At 36.2% G+C, this 14,797-nt stretch overlaps 1 protein-coding gene across 1 annotated transcript in view; it reads left to right on the top strand.

The window, feature by feature from the left end:
• The window catches only part of LOC149086695 (ATP-binding cassette sub-family C member 1-like), a 53,681-nt gene that overhangs the window by 4,711 nt on the left and 34,173 nt on the right, over nt 1–14,797 (top strand). Inside the window, exons 3-8 of the mRNA XM_089231051.1 lie at nt 5,387–5,566; nt 7,350–7,478; nt 10,481–10,618; nt 11,854–11,970; nt 12,630–12,685; nt 14,451–14,561. Of these exons, the coding sequence (XP_089087177.1) occupies nt 5,387–5,566; nt 7,350–7,478; nt 10,481–10,618; nt 11,854–11,970; nt 12,630–12,685; nt 14,451–14,561 (731 nt within the window). The remainder of the gene's footprint in view (nt 1–5,386; nt 5,567–7,349; nt 7,479–10,480; nt 10,619–11,853; nt 11,971–12,629; nt 12,686–14,450; nt 14,562–14,797) is intronic.

The following is a 14,797-nucleotide window of genomic DNA, read 5'->3' as shown; positions in this document are numbered from 1 at the left end:
ATCCGGGACAAGCCGGCATTTTGGTTCCCCTTGCATGTAGAGCAAACAGTTAAAGGGTGAATTCGGTGCTCCCTTCTGGTTCAGCGCCCGGGACACCAGACCGCCTGCTCCCCTCTAGTTGCGGCCCTGCACACACTTACATACATACATACATAGATACATTAAAAGCAACACGTTTGAGGTTTTTTCCCTCGCAGGAATTCTACGACGCATTTTTCTTGTAGTAAGATACGCACACGATTGTGCAACCTATGATCACACGTTTCAGACAATAGGAAAATTATTGGCTTTAGCCTGAGTTAGGTCCGACCGTCCATGTACGGCCTCGTTCAGTGTAGAGCTCCAACGAAAAATTGAGATGTTCGTTGCCTCTGTCATCTGGTGGTCAGTGCCGTCTTAAGGCACGGCCCGCGGGCCTCAAGCGAAGAGGGGCCTCACAAAAATGAAATATGGTTGAAATTTTCGAAATTTGTTTGGTAGGGCCTCAGAAACATCAATTGGCCCGGGGGCCCATGATACTCTTAAGACGGCCCTGCTGGTGGTCTAGGGCGTTCACTTGGAAAGTGAAAGGACGTGGGTTCGATTCGCTGCAGGAGCAGTTGAATTTTCTCTTTCCAAAATAATCTTCGCATCAGCCAGCTGTTAAAAACCTTTGTATTGATAACGGAAAGTGACGTCGTCCTCGGTCAAGTCGCCATCTGGTGGCATCATTGGCGTACGTAAAGGGGAGGTTTGGGAGTTCTAAACCCCCCTTGAGCCAAGATTATAGTGTTATTTTGCAGGAAAAAACGTAACCCCCCCCCCAGGAGGGAAAAAAATCTGCGTACGCCTATGGGTGGCATCATCAGCAATTGTGAGATTTGGCCTGCTTTGTGTCCGACCGTCCATGTACGGTCCAGTTCAGTGCACACGAGCCCCAAGGAAAGATTGAGATGTTCGTAGCCTCTGCAGTCGAGTGCGTTCACCCGGAAAGTGAAAGGACGTGGGTTCAATTTTCCTTCAAGCAGCTGAATTTTCTCTTTGGGGCCGTTCAAGTATTACGTAAGCAAATTTTTAGCCATTTTTTGACCCCCCCTCCCCCTTGTCAGCAAAATTTCGTCATCAGCTCTGCCCCTCTGAATCCTAACTCATATTTTCATAAAGGGTGGTTGATGACGTAAGCATTATCCAAACCCCCCCCCTTGTCATAAAAAATCTGCAAATCGGAAACCCCTCCCCCCCCCCCCTATCGATGATGACGTAATACTTCAATGGCCCCTTTTTAAAATACATCTTTGCATCAGCCAGCGGTTAAAAACCTTTGAATAGGAAGAGTGACGTTTTTCAAAACGTGCACTCAGAGCCAATGAGCGTCCTTGTTGGTTGTCAGGCGATCATACTCAACCAATCATGGGAGGTTTAATCGATATAGAGTTAGGACTGACCACGTTTTGCGGACGGTTTCCGGTTTCATACAAAGCTGTATTAAGAAATTTTTTACAGCCTTGTTTGAAGTCGCGTGTTAAAATGTGAACACAACACACTCTCGGGGAAACTGAAGATAAATAAACCCTGACGATGTGTCTTCCAGGGTTACCTTAAGCTCCAGTGAAAGGTGATGATGGGTGATTTGACCAAATTTCCTTATTGATTATTATGAGTGACCTTTTTCTGTATAAATCCTCGTGTACTGTAAGTGTCCTTGATATTCTATATTGAATTATTTGTGTAATGTACCACGATTAGGAATAACCATGAATAAAATTAACTTGTAATCATGAATTATCACGATTCTTTCGTAATGCTCCTTTCAGTATTTCAGTGTGATTTGCCATAAACGTCATTCAGACTACCTAGCAAGTTTGCCACACGGCATCGTATTTCGTTTCTTCTTATTTTGGCGTCGAATCTTCCTGATTGCCTCACAAAAGCCGCATAGTGATTGGATGTGGGGCATAGAAATCGCCAATTCTGAGCTCGATCATTTCTTTTCCTCACAACATTGATACTAGCACGAGCAGGGAATTTTTTTTCCCCCTGAACATTAGACTACTTAATTAGGGAATGTTTTAGGGAAAATAGACTACTTACTGACGTCACAAGCAGAGTGCAGAGGCCTATTTCTAGGAGGTGATGATCGAACACAGACCCCTCGTTTGCCGGACGAGCGCTCTCACCACTGAGCTACAGAGGAGATGGAAGTTTTCCTTCATTGGAGCATATATATGCCGAACGGGACCGTGCAATGGATTCACGATATTGTCGTCTGAGCTATTAGCTGATCGTGCCAGTCCATTACACGGTCCCGTTCAGTATATATATGCTCCAATAAAGGAAAATCTGTATCTCCTTCGTAGCTTAGTGGTGAGAGCACTCGTCCGGCAAAAGAGAGACCCGGGTTCGACTCCCGGTAGTGACATGAGTTTTTCCCTCTTTTAAAAAATAACCATCTTGATAAAAAAAAATTAAATATGCAGAAAGCTGGATGTGTTGTGAAGAGATATCTTTAAATTTCATATCTTAGTTTAAAAAAGAAAATTATTTCAACAAGCTTGGTGCTTTATTTAGACACCACAAAAGGCGCCAAACTGGAACGGCCATTTATTGGTAATTTTTTGTCCCCGGCGTCTCAAATTTCACTGAAAAGCATTAATTTTTTCTTAATTTTACTCTGTAGACATATATGTTTGGTTTTGTAGCATGTATTTTGTATTATGAGAAACCATTAATGAATAAAAAAAATATAAACTGTATTTGTATCAAATTTTTCATAATTTTCAACTTTTTTTTCCAAAATTAGCAAGAAAATAAAATCACACAGTAAAAACGGATGCTACAAATCATTGATATATGCCTACAGAGCCCAATAAACAAAAAATTATGTTTTTCAGTGAAATTTCAAAGGCGGGGACAAAAAAACCCGTTCCAGTTTAACACCTTTTAGTGTCTAAACAATGTGCCACACACACACAAGTTAGTTTAAAAAATATGTGTTTCTACAAAGAGATCTGAAATTGTTCTTATATTGCTACTGAAATTTCATTAAAGCATTTTTAGCAAGAAATGCACAGTACTAAGCAATTTTCATTTGAATGTCCCTCGTTCTCTTAAGAGCATCAAAACCCCCCTACCCCAGGGCAACATAATATTTTTGAGGTACTATCTGGCTAGAAATGCTTGTTCGTATTAATTAATTTACATGCTTACTCTCAAATTTTAACTGGATTGCATTCGTATGAGGCTTCCTCAGTTCTTGAGGCCCTGGGGCAGTGCCTAGATGGCACTGCACACTGGTACCTGTGAATGACCAAATACTATTTCATGGTAATAAGGACGACATTCGGCAATAAATTTTGACAATAGTTCCCGCTGCCCAGTGGAAAGTATTACAGGTGTCTCCAGGACCACTGCCCTATATTTATGCAGGGAACCATAGTGGAAGGGCTGTCAGGGCTAGGGAATCAATTTTTGAACACAAAAATGGAGTTCATAGAGGCAGAAAAAAAGCAAAATTTAAGTGTTACCAGATATAGAATATTTCTTTCACAAACTTTATTGGTTGTTGATCTCATTGTCACTACATATTTTTAAATGTACGTAATTAATTTTTTTTTTAAATTTCAAATCATTACGCCTCAAACAGTGCGCTGTCAGCTTTTGTTAGGGACGTCACAAAGTTGCAGTCCCAACAAAGGTTTTTCGAAAAAAAAGAGAATCTTTGTTCAACTGTTCTTGGGCTCCACTGGTAGAGAAAGTTTGAGAATCCTCATTTTTTAAATATTTAAAAAATAATATTAATATTAATTTAATATTATATTAATTTAATATTGTTATTAATATTAATTTAAAATTGTTATTAATATTAATTTAATATTGTTATTAATATTTATTTACATTTTTGACAAAGGTATGTATTAATTCTATTGCCATTCAGAACGTTTAATATTGAAGTTTAACTGTTACGGCATTCAATATGAAATTTGAAATGCATAGAGTAATTTGAAACAACAAATATGAAAAAAATTCAAAATAATGATATGCATCTCTGTGTGTGTGGGTTAATACTTGTTGGTTTATAGTAATTGGGATGATGTTCTCAAAATTGAAGTTTCGCAAAACGATAGGAATAAATCACTGCTTATATACTTTTATGTGCACCTTTTTATAAAACTAAAACCTGTTAAGAATGGAAAAAGATTTCAGTCTCTTGAATTTACATTTAACAGTTTCACTGTGCTAGCCAAGCAGAGCCACAACTGGGGGGGGGGGGGAACCGGTGGTCTAGTATCCCAGGCACTGTACCAGAGGGGGTGCGAATTTTTCTTTTGACACCTTGAACATCACAAGGGGGTGCCAAAATGCATGCTTGTCCCGGCTGATCAGGCATCTAGTTGCGGCCCTGTGTGCAAACTCTATTTGCCTTAAGGGGGGTCTCTTACATTTTAACACAATAAAAAAAACTTCCTTATATAGAAATGTTCAAAAAAAACCCCCCATTAAAAACAGTTTGCACGCATGATAACTCCACAACAATAGTTTGGAAATGCACATGGTCTAACGTTAAACTGACGCCTCTCAATAGAGTGTGATAATCCCTCTACAGCGATTATTTTTTCTTGGTGAGCAGAGTACCATTATATCGAGGTTTTACTGTATCTTTTTTTTTTAATTTAAAAAAAAAGTATTAAAGATTATGTAAAATTTTTAGTGATCTTCCAGCTATAGTTAACGCTGGTTCTGTTCATTTCCAAAACCTCTCTGAATAGAGAAATCTGCAAACCGCAGTTTCATTCATGTTCTGTCTTTGTGAACTCCAGGACATGCCCCCTCTAAAAGGAGCAGTGCCATCTTAACTCATAGGCCCGTCCGGGCCTCAAGAGAAAGGGTTCCCTCACAAAAAATAGGAACCGTTTTAAATTTTTAAGAATTTTCCAAGTAAAGCCTCAGAAAAGTCACTCGTCCCAGAGAACCCATGATGCTCTTAAGACGGCCCTGTTAAGAGGTAGGGCAGACACAGGACTCCGGCTCGAGACTCCGGGATGATTCTTCTGAATATGCAATTCATCAGACTTCTGAAAGAGGCTTCCCTTGGGATTTATTCTGCTTTACATGTTCGTAAACCGAGACTGGGTCGTTAACCAAATTATTATTTTTTTGCTGTTCATTATCTGAATTGCTTGCAAACCGCGATGTTCGTAAACTGAGGGTTGACTGTATAGGCCCACAATTAAAGGTTAATTCAGCATTGGATTCAAACTCTTTCGTTTAACTTGATTTTGTCTGGAATCGGTTTACCTGTGAAGGGGCTGGTTAAAAGAGGTTGTACATGTTATGTTCAATTTTTTCCCAGGTATAACCTGAAAGTGTTAGAATTTTAGTTGAAATAACCTTTTTTTTGTGTTTCCAGGATAGCAATTTAACTTGGTATACAGACAGCCCGGACTTCACGCAATGTTTCCAGCAGTCCATTTTTGTTTCGACGCCTTGCTGTTTATTTTCTGTGATAATAATCATAAACTTATGGATAACATTGAGGCATCGTGCAAATCAACCCTTTCCTTGGTTGGGAACCGTGGTAACAAAATTGGTAAAAAAGTTTTCTTTTCTTTGTGAAATTTCTAAATTTTAATTTGTTCATATTCTGTGCTTATTTGGAAAAAAATATTTGAAGTGATTTTATATATATAACAATTTTAAAATTTTCCACATTTATATAAAATTTTTTCTAAAGGATGCTTGTGCGCACACACTTGTCACTTACAAGTCTTGACAACAGATGGTACCACTATGCCAACAAAGAACAATACTTCTTGTTTCCTTCTAACCGACCTCCTTTTTGATGTCATTTCAAGTGTCCTCTTACGTTTCGGAAGATTCACCTTTTTGTCTTCCTTTTTCAGCTTTTAGGAATTATTTTTCATTTTTTGTGGGGAAATTTTTTTTTCTCCACTTTGAAACATATATTTCTTCATTAATATGAGTGTTTTTGTGTTTTTTTCCTCACATGAATTCATGGGAGGAGATATGGGGGGGGGGCAGCATGGGGGACATTGCCCCTCCAGCATCAAATATGGAGTCGACTGATCTCATGTACATATGCATATATGAGTTGACATCATCATTGTGCCCCCCCCCCTGCAATAATGACTCTGCCCACCCAGACTTCCAAGTCTATCTCCGCCTATGCACCAATCCCTGTCAATTTCCAGAATTTATTGTTTCTTCGTTTTAGCTGTTCTTTTTGGGAAAATTATTGTCTTGACCGGTTTCATTAGTCCAAATAGTGGTGCCATCTATTGGGGAGATTGGGATAAGTGAAGTCACTAAAGATGTGTGCACAGACATTCTACTTTGTCTTTGAATCTAGTAACTCTATCCTAACCAAAACAACCACTTTGAGCATTTTTCTTTCGGGTATGTGTTTTGATGCTGGGTAAAAAGAAATTGGGTAATTGAGTGTGTGTTATTTCCCCCATTTTGTTCACTTCAGAATTGAAGAAGGAAAATATGCTGTTTCGATACATCATTCATCAGGGTCGGGGACTCAGGTGCATATAGAAAGACTACAGAAGATGAGATCTTGTGCTACGAATTTGAAATGAAAACAATGTAAATTGACAGGATGATAATTCCAGCCATGTAGGATGGAGGTCCCTGGAATATATTACTTTGCTCAGAGGCATTCGATAACCCCGAACCTGTGCACCGTATTGCTGAGCAAACAATGGTATTCTCAAGATAGATGTTGCTGCCTTCTTTTTCCTGAGCTTTTTCTGGACTGTCTCCACATTGGTGAGAGTAGCGTCCGTCCTGCTTAGCACTAACATAGGTTCTAGTTTTCTGCAAATTTTGACGGTGATTGGGTAAAGCTGTTGCAAACATTTTTTTTTGGAAGGAAATCTGTTTGGGAAAAAAAGAAAACATACACACACACACCAATGATAATGAAAATCGCACGGCTAAACCATGCAGTTTTTGTTTTCTAGGAAAGAAATATAATTCTGGTAACCTGAAAATGAGGAAATAAATGTCCGGTAAAACCCTACATGCATCCATCCAATTGTTGATGGCCTGATTTGTATAAATCCGCATCAAATATTACATCTCAGCGCTGTCTGTCATTGACTTTTGGAACAGTTTTGCCTGTATTTAAAAAAAATACTGATCTCCCTCTGATCCCATTTGTGCAAATCTCTATTTTTTTTTAAAATCATTTTTTGTGTTCCTCTTGAAATTAACTTTTAAAGTTTTAATGAGCTTTTGATGCATTCTGTATTAAACAATTCATATCTTGTCCTGTTGCTTCTCTTCAATAAATATTTCCACAATGACTAAACTTTCACTGAATTTCTTTTTAAATTTTTTCACAGGTCCTGTCTGTGATTCTGATAGGCTTAAGTGTTTCAGAGCTTATGGTCCTGTCAATTCAGAGGCATATAGGCTCGTATATGCCAGAAACAGCAATGTATTTTAGCAGTTGTTCAAAAATTGTTGTTCATGTGAGTATATACTTTGACAAAACTATGTGCAATGCTGTCATTGGATTCTATTTGTTAACAAGTCAAAGTCAATTGAACAAGTCATATGCATTCATTGGTGAGCACTTATTAATGAGATCTTCACTGCATTTATCACAAAGCGAGCCATCCCCGAAAACCTGAAAGTGAAGGAGGAAAAAATCATGAATGAGGATCACTGCACTTGTTTTTTTTTTTTTTTTTGAAAACATGATTTTCAATTCAGTAGTGTTTTTTTTGTTCCGAGAAACGTATCGCTCCTTCAGTTTTAGTTTTTAATGAATATATTTTAAAGTTAACCCTTCAGTGCACACATGGGCGTGCCCGAGTGGCGTGGTGGTAAGATGCTCATCCACTACCGTGGTCTGTTATGGTCTCGGGTTCGAATCTGAGGGAGGAAATATAGGTAAGGTATTTTCCGTAATCGAACTTTAGGCGACCACCGATAGACAACGCTTTCATTTCCAACCTATCTCATTAATGGTAGTAAATTGCAATATAGCGATATATGGCCAGAATTGGTGTTTGGTGAAGTAGTGCACACATGGATTGAGTCGGTATGACCCATGCCCATATATTTCTCGCATACACTGTAATAATGTTCTTTAAATTCTTGTTAATTTTCCATTTAAACTTTTTTATCACTGTTTTAACTTTGGGTGTAGGGCTATTTTTTAACCGGAACTATTAAAAGATGGGTCTGTGCGACACAACCATGCAGTCAAGCTGCATTTTTTTTTCAGTTAATTGACATAGTTATTTTAAAATGAGATATGAATACTTATATTTTCATATTATGAGGTCCATTTCAAGTACGTTGAGAAAATTCTTTTTATTGTTTTTATCATTCAGTTTTTGCTTTGATATGCTATGAGTAATCCATGACTGTCAATTCGAAATTTACTCTTTAAATGTTACAGCAATGATTAATTTTCATTTTATGTTCATAATGTAGCTGAAGAGGTGTAATAATAAATATATCAACATACTGAAAGACAGTGTTTAAATCAGGGGTTGCCAATCCGCTGCATGCGTGCCAGCATTCTTGATACCATGCACACCAAGAATGGCATCCGAGCGCTTTTCAAAAACTAAAGAAATTATATTCCATATTTCAATCATTGTGTGAAAATTGTTTCAACTTTTAAGCAATCCTTTTCTCATGAATGATCATCTTGTAGGCTGCCAAACCTATGTTTAGTATGACAGGTACTCTTAGAATTTATTTGTTATGAATTTTTATTCAATGTGTTTCTGCTGTCCAGTTTTTCATCTTTGAGCATACTTGCTGGGTGTCCCACATTTGCAAGATTCAGGATTGTCCACATGGGGGACATGCATTGTATAATACAATTTACATTGTATATCCATGAATTTTTTTGGGGGCCGCTAAGTCCTCTTACAAAGTTATTGGTGGGGGGGGGGGGCAAGCACCCAGAGTCCTCAGGTTCCGGTGTTTATGCCCAACATGCATGGGTGGAAATACGGGGGGCATAATAAACCCCCCAGCATCAAATGTAGAGTCGACTGATCTAATGTATATATGCATATATATGAGTTGACATCATCATCATTGTGCCTCCTCCCAGCAATAATGACTGTGCCCCCCCCCCAGACTTCCATATCTATCTCTGCCTATGCCAACATGGTGTAGGTAAGTTAAGGTGGCTGGAATGAGGATAATCTATATCTAGTGGCTGTAGGTAAGATAAACTTCTACCAATATATGTACATGCACAATCTGCATTGCGATAATCAAAATTATGACTCAAAAATAAAATTTATTTAGAACTCAAAACAGTGACAGAGTTTTTCGGGCATTTGCCCAGCTCTGACAAACTTTTAAAGTAGTCTATTGCTCAATTCCAGTTCTCAGTTTGGTGTGTATGCAAAATTTTAAAGAGATCATTCTAAAATTTTGTAGATATACAGGGTGTACTGTTAATGCTAATACAGTCTTTATCTCATCAACCGTTTATCAAAGAGGTATGACTCTAATTTAAAAATGCTGAGAACAGGTGTTCAAAAATTACCCCGTATTAGTTTGAGAGTGAAAATACAGTGTGTAACAAAGCAAAAAATCTAAATTTTTATATGGTGTTCCCCCTATGCTCTAACTTCCACTTAGAAAGTTGTTGCCCTGTCTCTCCTGATGCTAAAAAAATTCCATATTTCTAAGTGCAATATTCAGAGATATTCGAAAAACGAAGGAAATTCTGGAAAGAACAGCAAAAAATAATTTTACTTGCATTTAACGCTGTTCTTTCCCAAATTTCCTCTTTTTTGAATTTGAGAGAATATCTCTTTTAATATTGCACTTACAAACAAAAAATTCCATGTTTTATGAGGAGAGACAGCACACTGGGACCGTATAAAAATTTATATATTTTTTATTTTGTCGCTCACTGTATTTTCACTCTCCTAACTGGTACAGGGTAATTTTTTAACACCTGTTGAGCATTTTTCAAATTGAACCTCTACGCTGGACGGCTGATGAGATAATGGCCGTGCTAGGACTTACAGGATACCCTGTAGATAGAAAACACACATACATGCACAAAATCAATTTCATGTATATAGATATGATTCAGTATGGGTCTGCGAGACACAACGTGCACTCACTGGACATGTATACTCACTGGACATGTACAGAGGTATACATGTGTATCTAACTGAAATGATCGTAGTAAAGGTATAGACCAAAATTATTTCTTTTTAAAGGACATTTTGGCGCTTTATAAACGCACAAATCGATCGAAAAAAAGGTTTTTTAATAGTTTTGATTCAGATGTGAAAAGAATGTTTCAATTGAATTCTGTAAAGTGGAATTGCCTTTCAACTGTTCAAGATTCATTTTTGAAAATTTTAGCAAGTTGTGTAACATGCACCAATGTGGCTCCTACCTTAAACTTATAAATATATTTTGATTATGTTGGAACTTGTGATATGTTGTGACTATGGCTTACTGTAAGAATTCATTCTAGGTACTTGTCCTTTCATTGATCATGGTTAATAAAAAGCGTGCCGTAAAATCATCAACAGTATTAACATTATTTTGGCTCCTCATGAGTGTGTGTGGCATAATCATCCATAGATCCACTTTCATTACCATTTTTTACAAGGTAAGAACATAGATTAGCATTGAACCATCAACTGTGTTTCTATGACATTTATAAAATTTATTGGTTATTATAAAATTTATTGGTTATAAATGATGACATAGTTTTGTGATAGTCACTACTCTGATAAAGTAGTAGTCGTAGATTCTCAAGTTTAAATGCAAAAAAAATGTATATGGACTCTTGGAAGTTAATGTAGAAAAAAGAAATTATAGAGTACACAGTAAAACTTTTTGGATAACGAATAATTCTGTTCACGAGTGTTTAGCAAGACCAGAAAAAAAGTTTTGACACTATTTTTAATAAAATTTTGACCCATTAAACGAGCATTGTCTATGAAGCTTTGCATATTGATGTTGTCTGGTGGGTATGACGTGATGTGAACAAAGCAGACAGTTCTTTCTCCCACTGCAGGAAAAGTCTCAATGAGTTCAGGAGCCAGACCCAAGCATTTTTCTGTTTTTTTTTAAAAATCATTTTCCTGAAAGCACAAGCCTGTGAAAGATTCTCAAGTCGTTTTTACCACAAGGGTCTGCCACGACTCTTCTGAGTTAATTGAATTTCAAAACGACACCCCTTTCACTACTGCAGGGGTCGAACCTTTTCCCTCGCGGCTGTCCTGATAAAGGTTGGTGCCTCACTAGGGCATTATAACGCACAGTTTTCGAACTCCTGCTCTACTGTATCATCCCAGAAAATATTGAGCCTACAATAGAAAAAAAAGGTAAAAATACAACAATATTAAACAAATTAACCTGCAATTTATATCTGAAAATTCTCAAAACACTCTGAATATTCTTTGTATTGTAAAAGCATTGCAGTTGGTGTGAGAGAGATGGTTGTAGAACGAATCATTTGAGTTTTCATTATTTCTTATAGGGACGTTTGCTTTGCTATATGAGTGATTCGGATTAAGAGTATGTTTATGAACGAATTACGATAGCTTATAAATCGAAACTTTTGACATTTTGTTCTTTATTAGACAATTTGGGGAGCTTCGAATGAACGTTGACTTAGGCAATGAAGTCACGGGTGGCAAAAGTTTGAATCCCCCCCCCCCCACTAGCTTAAGATGAATATTTCTTTATTAACATGAAGCTTTCAATTACTCTTGAAAAATTAGATGAATTTAAGTGTAATAAGAATTTGATTGCAAATCTTTTTTTATTCTGATTATCATAAATAATGATTATTACTTGTTGCCATATGTTAATTTTTTTTTTTGCATTTTTCTACAGCCTTACTCAGCTGAACAAACTCCAAAGAATGTTATTGATGTGATATATTTCCCACTTATTTATGTGCAATTCATTCTTTCATTATTCTCTGATGTTGTTACTCGAAAATTTACGGAGGTACCTTCTTAAATAATTATTTCTTTTTTTCTCTGTGTGTGTATTATAAGGTTTCCCTTCTTGTCAACAAATGACAATTGTGCCAGGAAACTTTTGAAGAATGCTTCCGGATGATTATCAGATAATATGCAGTAGGGTCTCTAATGAAGTCGCGTTTTTAAAAAAAATTGTCATAGGGGAATAATTTTTTATTTAAAGTAAATTGACAAAAATGTTCTGGCAAAAACTTAGTTGCATGAAAAAATTTATTGTAACAAAATTTGATAAGTTACGCTACTGTGATATAAATGATGTGAAAATTGATTGAAATACAACATAATAGCTTAGTTTATGGGAAGGGGGAGTTCTATCAATATAGTGTATGCAGTTTGTTCCAACTCACTGTCATACACAAAGCTTTTTGAGCTGAGATTCAGTGTTCCTACACTAAAAAAAAACAACGAAATCCTTCAAGAAAAAATAAAAACCTCCTTTTCCTTGAGAAAATCGTTCATAATCCACTAAAATTGACCCACTGTTAGAGCCCATTAAGATTTATATGAAAGCTTTCACGTTTTACATTTCATTGAATTGATTTCAAGCATTCATCCAATAGTGAATTAGTATGTTAATCAAATTTCGAAAGATAAAAAAAAATATTTTTTTCTTTTTTAATGCAGGATCCATTTGAGGAGGCTCCTTTCTTTTCTTTCATCACATTCCATTGGTTCAATCAGTAAGCATCTAAACATTAATCTCTTACTTTCACTTCTGCCTTTTTTTTTATAATACAGTCTCTCCGTTCCAAGTTCAAAAAGACAACAGCTTAAAGTTATATATTTTGAGATATCTGCATTTTAACGATTCATTTTGTGTCGAACTGAATGGAAATAAACTCTGATTTAATTACAGCAGGGAGCGTATAAGCAGAGTTGGGAGTTATTGCTGTTTTATAATACGTAGATGCATTTTCCATCGTTATCATGGTCTGCATAACTCAAAAATGTAATTTTCTGAGTTGCTTTTTAAACTAAGCCATCGATATTTGCTTTGGTGATTTTTTAATTATTAAGGGGTCATTCAAGTGTTACGTCAGCATCGAAGGGGGGTTTCGGATTTACAGACTTTTGATGGCGGGGGGGGGGGGTTAAAAATCAACCACCCCTTTTTGAAGATATGAAATATTCTAAGCTGCTGACGAAATTTTGCTGACAAGGGGGGGGGGGGGGTCAAAAATTGCTGAAAATCTGCTAACGTAATACTTGAATGGTCCCTAACTTTGACTTAATGCCTTAAAGTTTTCACTTGTTATTGTAAAACTTCTATGACAGATTGGTTTGTTATTTTTGTTTGTACAGTTGAAGGTTTGGTAAGTACAGCAGAGTCTCGATAGGCAAAGTTTTTGATAATCCGAGGTGCTATAAATTTTAGAAAATTCCTTCTCAAAACCTCACTCTTAGTGTTTTTCGGAAAGGATGCGTTTGATTTTATTTTTTCCTACGGATGCCAGTAATTTTGGTTCGAAGAGGATTTTTGTCAGGCAATTAAGGATGTTGATCCCTAGGTATATGAGGCTACAGGGGGAGGGAGGTGAATTAGAACTGGTGGAAAGGAAGAGGTCGTTGGTAGAAGCTATGTGTTTAGTATAGGATCCTTTGGGTTGCCAAAAAATTGTAGGTCCCGGTCTAATTAGCCTTCATGTGCAGAAAATGACAGTGGTGCGACAAAAATGATAAATGATTAAAAATATTTCTCTTTTATAAATATTTAGCTAATAAAACCTGTCAAGTTAAAAATGAAAAAAATCAAAAATGAAACATTAAACAATTCATTTATATATTAAACTATTATAAAAAAGTTTATTTACATTGTTTCACTTCCACATCCAATTCTGGAATAATAGCTGGTGACATGAGATAAACTCTGAGAAAAAATGCCAGTCAACAATGTGTTAAGTATTTTGCCTTTTTATGCCAGTAGCTTAATTATTCAAATTATACTTATTGCCTCTAATTTGATGCATAAACTACCCACCGCTCGTTGCCACAATGGTATAACAAGTATTTTTTTCTTTCCTCCCTTTACCCATCTATTATTTATTACTCAACTGATTATATCGATTCTCCCAATTTATATGTCTTCATACATAAGTATATACTGTACAGATATTTTTCCCCCTTTCACATTGCACCTTTTTTATGAAAACCCATTTTTCATTATGTGCCAATCATGTTCACCCTGTATGACCAATTCTATTTTTTTTGTGTATTTTTTGTAAATAAAGTCTGTAGGATTGAACACTAATTTCTCAGTGTGGCACGCTAAACAAGTGTAAGTGTTGAAGCAATTGTAGCCAGCAGATCTTTTCGTTATATTTTTATGAACAAATGGAAATCATTGCATGGCATTTCTTCTTGTGCTGTTTTTTTTTCCTTCAAGAAGTAGATATAAATTGTTTCTTTTTTCTATCTGTTCAGGCCTTAATTTGTGTTTCTTTGCAGTTATATTATTACTGGGACAAAGAAGCTTTTCATCCTAACAGACTTTGTTCCTTTACCAAAGAGCCTTAGAGCTGAAAATGTATGGAAGCGATTTTTGAATTGCATGAAAAGGTAAATTTTTATTTGTATATTTCTAGTGTGTATAAATAAACAAATATAGTGGCATATAAAAAATATTCTGTGTGATCAGATGCTCTGGATTCGATGTTGGAAATGAATCTATAAGAATAGGGGACATATTTAAGTACATAATTTTTAGCGAAATTCACAAGCCTTTCAACTTGTTTGTACAATTCAATAAAAATTATTTTTGTATAAATGTGTAACTATTTTTTTCCCATTTTTAG

This window comes from Pholcus phalangioides, unplaced genomic scaffold (genome assembly GCF_987345545.1).
Source record: "Pholcus phalangioides strain wild (caught in Gottingen) unplaced genomic scaffold, Ppha-v1.0 ptg000004l_1, whole genome shotgun sequence".
NCBI classification, from domain to species: Eukaryota; Metazoa; Arthropoda; class Arachnida; order Araneae; family Pholcidae; genus Pholcus; species Pholcus phalangioides.
This window is presented reverse-complemented; position numbering and strand designations above follow the sequence as displayed.